General features: G+C 39.2%; 2 protein-coding genes across 2 annotated transcripts; both read right to left on the reverse strand.

Annotated features, from left to right (window-relative positions):
• Nucleotides 1-1,662: 1,662 nt before the first annotated feature.
• On the reverse strand, nt 1,663-5,022 carry LOC131320900 (uncharacterized). The gene is made up of 4 exons (XM_058351808.1): nt 4,895-5,022; nt 4,615-4,749; nt 2,431-2,618; nt 1,663-2,133 (listed from the first exon to the last, which is right to left on the reverse strand). The coding sequence occupies exons 1-4, from the start codon at nt 4,951-4,953 to the stop codon at nt 1,925-1,927; spliced, it is 591 nt and encodes a 196-aa protein (XP_058207791.1). The 5' UTR covers nt 4,954-5,022; the 3' UTR covers nt 1,663-1,924.
• Nucleotides 5,023-5,763: 741 nt separating this feature from the next.
• On the reverse strand, nt 5,764-9,305 carry LOC131320906 (hypothetical protein At1g04090-like). Its single transcript, XM_058351818.1, has 2 exons — nt 9,116-9,305; nt 5,764-7,853 (listed from the first exon to the last, which is right to left on the reverse strand). Exons 1-2 carry the CDS (start codon nt 9,219-9,221, stop codon nt 6,250-6,252), a joined length of 1,710 nt encoding a protein of 569 aa, XP_058207801.1. The 5' UTR covers nt 9,222-9,305; the 3' UTR covers nt 5,764-6,249.
• Between the last annotated feature and the right edge of the window lie 1,647 nt (nt 9,306-10,952).

The raw sequence follows: 10,952 nt of genomic DNA on the forward strand, positions 1-10,952 counted from the left end.
TTCACGTGTGCCGATCATATATTTACTGAAATCCAATTAACACAATTTTTGATATGATTACTGTTCTCGCCGAGATCTACAAAGTAAACGAAGCCGATCATCAAAGTGTGCTAAAAAATAGCTGAAAAATTAAAAACGAACCGGAGTGAACACCACCACTCCTCCTATCCTCGGTATACATAAAAGTTTCTCGTCCTTCTCGTTTAAACTCTCTTTTCAGAACCGACAACTTTAAAGAAAACATACTTTGGCGTAAATAAAAACAAGATAATATATACTTTAGCCAGTAACAAGATAATGTTGATTTTTACCATTTTTTTAATTACAATTAATAAAAAGCCCACATATATAGAATTTAGTATTCGCGATCCATGACATGCAATTGGGCATTACGACACACTGTAATTAATTGGGTATGCAAGATAATACGATAGATACCAAAACATCAACGTTTACAATATTTAACTTAATGATCCCTATAAAAAAAATTCTTAATAAACTGAAAAAAAAAAACGGTGACAAATCTCAATCAACATGATGACAACCAACACTAATGATTGATTTTTTTTAAAAAAAACACGAATATACAAATAAGAGTGAAACCACCGATGCTGAAGGATGAAATGAACAACGCCAATCAACAAATAAGGCGCAATTAAAGTATACGAGAAGACTATTTGACTCGGGAAAAAATCTAATGGCGTTGATTAATAATGGTAGCTTAGAATAGTCAAGGAAATGTACGTGCCGAGATAGCATATACAGGTGATGTTGTGCACATAAAAATTACTAATGCATTTACACTGAGAACGAGTCGCGATCAAACATGACAAGAATGAACAAAAATATTCTCCACCACTCTTGAACTTAAACACTATCACCAATAATAAGTGATGCTGGACATAATGGACAAATGGATGGTACAATAATTTGTCAAAATGATAAACTGGGATTGAAATGGTAAATTTTATACGTGATCGTGTATACAAATACCTGCATTGTTGATCTATTCACGATTTAACTTCAAGAGGATATAAAGATCGGTTTTTAACACGAGCAGATCCCCGTATTTGTTTGAGAAGCTCAATCAGATCTCCTCCGGGCCTGACGCGTTGGATCGGCCTCTAAGGCAGGAAGGGGCAGAACCATACCCTAAATTATCAATCAACGGCTTAGATTATCCTCCATTTCTAAGGATGGTAGCCTCGGATGCTAGGGTCACCTATTCACAGGCCAAATCTCAAGGAAAGTCTCCTGGAAAATGAGACAGGGAAGCAGAGGCTCCAAAGTGAAGAGCAATAGAACACCCAAAAACTCAAATCTGAGACCACAACAACAAATACAATACAAGGGCCAATAAGCCCAAGAACTTCAATACTCGAAGAAGTCCCACTTTTTAAGCTCGTCTAAACACAAGATATTCATTAATCTTCCACCGAAAAATGATTTTGAGGCACCAGCCCCTACGTATCTCTATTATTTTCAAATGGCATAAGCAGTGATCGCGTGAAGAGAATGAATGGATGAACAAATGACTACAAGCAGGCGGTCGCATTTATACAAACTAAGCAGTTCAAAACAATCATCTATAGCCAACTAGGTCAAAGTAGTCGGCTAATTACTGCTCTTTCCCAACCGAAACCCAGAAAAAATAAGCTCGTGTAGCTGTGAAAAAGTTTGTTATTATCTATAAACTTCCGAACCAGTTCCGGCTATTGAAACATATAACATTGACAAAAAGACAAGATCGGTATCAGATGTGAAATAAGCGCATCGCTCAGGACAAATGGTCATATAGCAGAATTTATGCCAACAAGCAGGTCAAACATGGAGCTTCTGCCTAGTACCAACGCAAGATTGGTTGAATGAAAACCTGTATGAAAAGGCAGAGCAACATAAGTACCATTCTCAAATGTAGTCCTAACTAGTTCGATGACTTCACTTCTTCTCTAACGACTGCTGATTCTGGAGACCTGCAATCAATGCATGCTACGGTAGCTGGAGAAGGGATGTTGTCCAAAAGATTAATTCGGAACGTTCTCTGTTTCTCTTCATTTGAGGGAACATGAAGCAGAGCTTCCATGACAAGGACTTCCCAATCACGCGGAAGTAAGAATGAATACCAGGTGTCATCTGTTTGTGATAGAGCACACGGTCACAAAAGATTGAAGCATGTTACTAAATCAATGGATATAGACAAGTATTGCCCCGTAAATCAATGCATGCACCCAACAAAACAATGCGTATACCAATTATAATTTTCATGCAACAGGAGTTACCAGTGGGCAAGTTCCACGCAATCTCTCGATATGCAATCTATTAGGTTTGGAGTCAACATTATTTACATTAAGCATTTAGGATTTGCATGTATAATCATGTAGCAAGACTTAAAACAATGGTAGCACAAGACTACAAGAGGAAGGTACAGACCTCCAGTACGAATTGCCTTAAATTGAACGGTTCCAGTGCCTTGTGGTCCAGAAACAGGAAATGTGCAAGATACAGAATGTCTCCTATGAGCAACTGCAAGTGATGCATTGTACCAAGGACCTCTTACAATCGGCTCCCCAATGGCATCTATAATTGCCTGGTTTTTACTGGCTCTCTCCATGGCCTTGCTGAGCAACATACAGCAACGGTGAGGAAAAAAATAAGACAATTACATTCATGCAACATAATTAACACAGATCTCACATGTCTCGTGACTGAAGCTAGGGATGGGGCAAAAGATGAGTGAACTTTTCTTCATCTCTGTAACTTTCATATTCTAAAGAATAGAGTTCAGACATTATGTCTACAAATATGCAACTCATGCAAGAATACTAAATTTACAATTGTTACTCTCCAGCATATCAATTTCACCCTATTAAGCACAAGGTAAAGTTAAACAAGAGTCATGAAGAGAAGATGACAAAGAAAACTAAAATCCGAGCTTTTGCTGGATCTTGGCACGCAAGTGGAGAGAACTACTTCCAACCCTTTTGCAATCCAAGCAAGCCATTGTACATCAACACCTTAGCTAAAGGGTAGTCTAATGTTCATAAGAAGCAAGGAAAACTTAGAAGTCCACATGCAACTTCAGAATTGAGCGAAGTGAAATAAAAATATACCTATGAAACGGAAATGAAAGGCCACTTATGAAAAGTATCATGGTCATAACTCATAAGGATTGTCAGAGCAACCCAAAATAACCAGGACAAAGTTACAAGGCCTTGTAAACATAGTTTGGATGAGCCGGTAAGGAAAAGAAAACAAAGTTTGGACGAATAACCAAAGAAGTCCTCTATGTTTGAGCCTGCCTGTTAATTGTGCATTTGAAAAAGTTGTGGGTCTCACATTCTTCTTGGCATGGACTCCTGATGATCTTTTTCTAGAGGGTGAAGAAACCATTTTACCCAACCGAAACGTGAAGAACCCATGGCAGTTAAAGATTTCTCCACAGTGAACATGTAGGACTAAGGGGAGGGCTAGACCAAAACTGACTCTAGAGACGGTAGTTCAAAAGAATCTAGGTTTTTTGCATAGGATGAAATATGACGCCCTTGACAACACTCAATGGAGAAAACGGATTCATGTAGCCAACCCCAATTGACTGGGACTTCAGGCTCGGTTTGGTTAGTATGGTGAGCATGCAAGACAGTCTTTTATGGAAGTCAACTAAGATATTATATAACCAATATGACTCTCCTAGATGGTATTGCAAATCAACTAGAGTGCAGAACGTTCTGTCAACTTGTGATGACTTTAAAAGTAAATATCACGCTCCTTCAAGCCCAACACTAAGGAAATTTCTGAGAACCAAACTCGTCCATACACGAAACAGATGTAAATCGCACAAGAGTCAGCAGTTCAATCATCTACGAGACATTGTTCTGCATCCATAAAACATGCCATTCACAAGTTCTGAATAAAGAAACACCCACCATACAATAATTGAGCAGTTGAATCCATTATACCACATTCTTATGTATCTATCAAATGCGCCATTTTCAAGATGGATTGGAAATCAATTAAAGTACAAATTGTTTTGTCTACTCTTGACGAATTCAAAAATTAAAGTACTACTCTGCTTCAATCCCGACTCTAAGCAAAAATTTTGAGAGAGGACAGGAAATAGCCCTTCACCCTTTAGCAACTAACAACTTAGAATCTCTTGGTTCAGATGGGAATGCATCTGTTTCAAACATGTCCATTAGCTAGAAGGCGTTTCTATGTATCTATAAAACAGTTCATTCCCAAGTTGTGTAAAAAACAAATTCAATCATAAGATAGTTCAATCAATTAGAAGACATTGTTAGGTATCTATCAAATGACGTGCTCTCAAGTTCTGATTTCAATAAATGTGGTCATGCGTTAATCCAGAAGTTCATTCCCTAGTTCTGTAAAAACAAATTCGATCTTATGATAGTTCAGCAGTTCAATCAATCAGATCTTACTGTTGGGTATCTATCGAATGACGCATTGTCAAGTTCTGATTTCAATCAATTCGGTTGTCCGATAATTCAGCAGTTGAATCCATTGCAAGACATTCTTACGTATCTATCAAACGCGTCATTCTCAAGGTACGACTAAACCAAACTCAATATGCTCAAGAACAATCATGCGCAAACGCACCTGCTACACCCATGATAAATGTAAAGGTCGTTGAGTGCACTCAAAGCAACGCCACCAGTGAGGCAGATCAAGGCGCCGGAAACCACTCTGCGGCCCCATGGACTGCTCTTGGGTTCCTCCGCCGACTTTGCCAAACTGCTTACACACGAAGCGGAATTCTGTCACAATACATTCTCGCTATGCTATTTCCTACTAAAAAACTATTGTTCATGAGAAATTGAGATCATTAGGGCTCTCAATCAGCCCTTGTATTGATTTAAGTTACGATAGAGATTATTACCTTGACAGCTGCGATGTTGGAGTTCTCTTCAGGAAGGAGATTAGCCTCTTCCCTAGCATCTTTCCGTCTCTCTCTCTCTCTCTGTGTAAAGTGGAACCCTAACGGCCCAGGTAGTTAGGCCGCCTCTCAATTTTCAAGTGTTAATAATGTGGACTCGTAAAGACGGTTAAGGGCAAATTACACTATCTCGGAACGTGTTATTGTCTAATCCTCTTTTAAGTCCTAAAACTTTAAGTATTTTCTTAATTTAGATATTAAAGGAGTGGGTCTTATCAATTTGGTCCATTTGACACTATGGCTTGCCCATTAACTAATGGGTACCACTGGCGACTTTGTTTGCAGGCTGCAGCATCTTTTTTCAGCCTTATAGTTTTCCAATCTCCTTTTTTGACATTTTAGATGATTGTTAATTGTATTGCAAACATATGGAGTGTTTTTCCTTACTTTATTTTACGAGGATAATATTCCATATAGAACGGTACATAATGATTAAGAAAGAAACATTGAAAGGTGCACAAGTATTGTTGTATATGCGACTATAATTCAACAAACAAAATGTAAGGACAACAACTTTATTATTGTCATATAAACTTTTCAGATTTAATACATCGTTTTGGGCGGCCGCCCTACGACCCTGTAGTGCACACCTCGCCCGCATTACAGGACCCCCGAATCCTAGGAAACAGGGTTATTTCTTCATTCTAATGGCCCCGAATCCTAGGAAACAGGGTTATTTCTTCATTCTAATGGTTGATCTGGCTCACTAAGGAAGAAAGACTTGCTGGATTTAGACATTTTACAGGCTGCACGGTTATCAGCTACCATGCCATACGGCAAAACCTTTGAAGAAAATGTTGCAAACGAAAAAGTGAAGGAAAAGAAGAATAATCAAATGTACATATAAAGTAGTACAATTTACAACAACTTAATATCATCACAACAAAATTCAAGACGTATTTTTACTCCTCTCCCGCCATTAAAGCTCATCTTCAATCTACAGAGAATCTGTTCTCAATTCGCTAGCAATCCGGGAAGAAACCCCCTTGCATTTCGACTTCTTCCACATAAATTCCGAATATGCTCACTCAACTATACAGATATCTTCGCCGTTCCTAATAAATAAGATCAACTCTAGTGAAACAACCCGCAAGTACTACTGATGTTCGACTTCTCCCACTTCCTACTCACTCGGCTTCGCAAGAGACTTCACCATCCTAATTCCGAAACCATGCCTGTTTTCAAACCAATAAGAGCAGGACTACTAACACAGGGTAGCAGCAAGACTGACCAACTTTTGTGATGTTCTGTCCCGTTTGATGCAAGCATCACAGTACATCGAGAATCAAACAAATAAACTAGGATCTTTCATCACCTTCCCAGTTGTTCTTTTCCTTCGGCCCAGTAGGACCGTTCTCCCCATACAGCTCTACCGGTAACTTGTCAAAAATATTCTCCACTGAATTTCGAAGCGCCAATGGTAAACGATTGATGATCTTACCTAGCTCAGCTCTCGAATCGTACACGACAGTCGGACCCCATTTTCTCATAAACTGCAACCAACATGGCTCTCTAACAATCCCTTCTCCTAGATACTCTGCTGCCATGATCTCGTAACGGGTGCTCGAATCAACATAGTAATTACTACGAGCAGCATCATTCCTCACTCCAATCCCAAGCTTTGCGGACCCCTGGATGTAGCTACCCGGATGAGGAAAACTGGCATGACCGTTTTTAGATGAGTAAATTATAGCTTTATTCCCCTCTATGAACTCTAAATCAGAAGCATCCATCCAATTCCCTCCGCTGTGTTGTGAAAAATACACACTCCAAAGCTCCCCAGTGAAGTTGCTTATTCGGAGTGTGAAATGCTCCCAATCACACACATGTTGTCCAATCTTGCTAAGGGTTCGGTTCATTACTCCAACCTTCAGGGTAGCAGGCCCATTAAAGGGACAAAATACCCACATTACAATATCGGTGAAAGTCCCGCCTAAAGCCGGCTTCAAATGGACATAGAGGACTGCACTTTCTAAATCTCCCTTCTTGACGCTCTCTCTTCTGTCATCACTAGGTAGATCTATCCAGTAAGCCCCGTCATTTGACCCGCCACCTGGCAAATTCGAGCCTCCAGCATCAATTGCCTCGCCAACTGACTCCCCACTTCTGCATAACAAGGCACCATTTTTGAAGAACCATGAAACAGAAGATGGCAAATAAACCTCATCGGGATGGAAGAAAATCGTGGGACCGTAGTGCCTTATGAGCGCATGACCCTGATCCATATTCGGCATTGCTTGTAGAGTGGGACTTAAGTTCTTCAAACATGAAGGTAGCTCTCCTTCAGAACTCCAATAGCTAGTGCAGAAAAAAGTCCCCGCGGATACACCTTTCCCATTCAGTCCCCTATCAGAGGGCCTGGTGGTCCAGACTCGAAAGGCTAAGTCTGGAAAGCTATTATTGGAATCCAGCATTAGTCTATAGTTCTCGCATTTATCTGTTAGATCAGCTCGAACACATCTAAATTCTTCTAATTCAGGCTTGTCTGGCTTGATAGTGACCACAAATCCCAAGGCTTTATATCCTTCGGGTGACATGGGTAACCAGAAGAAACCACATCCAACAAAATCTTCCTCATTCCCATCTTTTGAACTCCAGGCTAATGCATAATCAAGGGGCTTGAGAAGAGCCGGTGGCTTGTCTTGGTTCCAAATGCATGAATATTCGGATTCAGGCGAAGTCGCTTCACGTGCGGCAAGTACAAACCCTCTTAAAGGCTGGTCATTAGATTGACAGTAGTCACCAAGTCTAAAAAACCCATTTGGTATTCCTACAGGTTTATAAAAAGTAACACCTTTTCTCTTGTCCTGAGGAAAATTGTACTCCCAAATAAACTCAAACTTGGTGATTTCGACGACTTCTATTTCTCCCAAACTTATTCTTCCAGTGGCAAAACCTTTACCTGAGAATTCAAAGGAAAAAACTCATCAGTGAGAAGCATCAGATAGATAAGTAAATGCCAGAAGACCAACAAAATTGAGCAGTAAAAAGCCAAAATTTTCTATCTACCTACAAGTGACAGAAATTACTCTTCTAACATTCTTAAATCAATCTCCAAGATGAACCTGGTAGCAACCAAGCATTATCACATCATCCTGAAGAAATTCTTTTCATGACCCCCCGGAACATAAAATGTCCCATTCCCCTCTTCCATATTTGAAAGGCAGATAACTACGAGCCTAAAATTTACCAACTACTCCTTAACCAACAATTAAAGTGACTACACAGTTATCGATCCAATAAAGAACCTACAGTACTGAAAATTCAATCCAACAAACAAGAGATCCTGAGCTATTTCTCTAGGAATTAAACAGGACAAAGTTACAATGGAAAAGGATAGATGACGAGGTTTGGAAACACCAAGACCAGATGGTTCCCTAGTGGTACAAAATTCCCATTTGTCGTTCTGAAGTTTCTATATGGACGAAATTCACAAACCAAAATTCCAGATGATTCCCATTGTTACGAAGGTTAGAAACTTTTGGATTGTGCAAAACTATCAATAGTAAAAACTGAAAGTAAGACGATCATATCGTTGAGCTTTCCCCACGAAAGCCTTTCATCTTTCATCATGTCTTGCGCAACTTGCCCCCTTTTCAAGTTAATGGTTGCCTCATCAATAGTTCCACATGAAACTCTGGTAGTAGTAGAACAAGTCAAAGTCACTGAAATATAAGCACAATAATGGCTAATTGTGTTGATCAGAAAAAACGCAACCGGTGGATATCCTTTTCACACCAGTTTCTCGTACATAACTTGGAGGGACAACAAACCCAAAAAAAAAAAAAAAATGCAGCCACCATGCACAAGTGTAAATAGTCAATCAAATTCAACACAACAAGAGAGGAAAAAACCAAGCTTTGTCGGAACAATAAAAGAAAGACAATTGCTGAAAACCTTTCAAACTAGGTAATTTGACCGAGAGACGGGTGCTAATTGCCTATCAAGCCAAATGAGCCGAGATGGTTGATCAAGCTTGATTTGAAAATCTAATGAATTTCAAAATATATTGAGCTTAGATTGTTTACGAGATGAGCCCATATCAAACGGGCTTTAATCAAGCTAAACATCAGCGAATCTCTAGCAAATTGAATTTATACATTTCAAGCCGAACGAGCCAAGGTATTATGTTGTCAAAGTTTCAGCAAAAAAAGATCGTCATACCTTGAGGCCATGTGGGAATTGGAACCGGCAGAGAGAATGCGTCGTTCTCTGTAGGTAACAGATTCGGTACCCTGCTCCAATGGAAACACTGGCACCCAAACATCATCCGACCAATCTCTCTCTCTCTCTCTCTCTCTCTCTCTCTCTCTCTCTCTCTCTCAAAAACGAACCTGTCATTCTCTCTCCATGTCAAATTTCATGATTTTGAATCTTTGATGATACAGTAGTTCACGTTTGTCTCCTGTGATAATTACACCGACATACCCCTATTTAGTTGAAATCACACTATAGGTCCTCTTTTCTTTAAAATATAATCGCTGAACCCCATGTCAAGAACGCCGTTTAATGCAACGGTGTGCTTATTACCATTATAGCCTCCTTTTAATTACAGTACTTTATTAACTGTAATCTCGAGTAATCAGGCTTGGTTGGACGAGTTATAGACTTTAGGCCATGTTTGATAAGTGAGTTAGGAGTTGGGATAGGATTGTTAATCTTGTTGTCCCTTTTAACTCTTTGTTTGATCGCACAATAGTGGTTGGGATTAGTAATACCATGGGATTTCCAATCCTCCCAATTCATGGGATTATCAATACCACCTCCCACTAGGTATTACTAATCCTATCCCAATCTCTGTGATGCAAAATGACCTCCTTACCCATGCTATTTTCTCAAATCCCAAACGTCAATTTCCCATAACAAAAGACATCAATACTAGGATGCCTTCAAGTACGAGGAAATAAAATAATTACTAAAGCGTAGTTTCATAATTATTCAACATTGATCAATTATGCCATTGCAACGTTGAAAAGAAATTTCACAATGAGGGAAATGCATCGTGGGTTTTTGCTCAATAAGTCTCTGGAAGCAACAAAGGCATTTGAACATTCATCATAAGATAAAATGAAGAAAACATTAAATGGAAAGCAGCACAAGAGTTGATGTACTCAATTAAGATATAGTCAAGCAAAAATCCAGTTCACCAATTTTTCCAAGTAATATCAAAAACTTAACAAGCATTGATAAGCTAGTCTACATGCCCAAGCTTAATGAAGCAGTAAAAAAAAGCTAAAATAACTCGTAAGACACCATGAAGGCAAGATAATGCCACCTAGACACTAGAACTTAGCACACTAAAACAAGAAGAAATCAAGTAAAAAAAACCATCCTCGCCATCAACTGCCTTGTCCACATGCGCCTCTCCCTCGGAACCTTGACCGGATGGTTCCATTTGTCGCAGCTCCTTATTGTACAAAATTGAAGCAATTGCAAGACACGAGATATACAAAAGAAAGTTTCTTTAATTAGGTTGTATCAAGAAAAGATTGGTATTCAGGACCCACTAAATATTATTAAAAATATTTCTTTAACTAAGTCAAATGTTTGTTGCGCGGGAGAGACTAATTTCAGTCACTTGTGAGGTTTGAGTCTCAACTTTGGAGTAACTGTAAGGTTTGAAGTGTATCTCTCTTTTTTGATAAGAAGGTTTGAAGTGTATCTTAATCTAAAGAAAAGTACAGCAATCTACCTGAGATTGGGGTAGCCTGAACTTGGTCCAAAGCCCTTTGGGAAATGACAGCCCAGGATGTGTTTTGATAATTAATACCCGCCAAGGACATTTTCAGCATTAAAAATGTTCTCAACATGTCTTTGACGGGTATTAATTATCAAAACACGTCATTGCCGTCATTTTCCCAAGCCCTTTTGTCTTACATGGCTGTGCCCTTTGTATTATCATGCACAAGTGTTCCTATCTATTCAAGTTTCCTAAACAGGCACCACTATTGTTGCAGAAACAGAAAAACCATGAGAGTGTGATTTGTAGGGACAAATGGAA

Source organism: Rhododendron vialii, chromosome 1a (genome assembly GCF_030253575.1).
Source record: "Rhododendron vialii isolate Sample 1 chromosome 1a, ASM3025357v1".
NCBI classification, from domain to species: domain Eukaryota; kingdom Viridiplantae; phylum Streptophyta; class Magnoliopsida; order Ericales; family Ericaceae; genus Rhododendron; species Rhododendron vialii.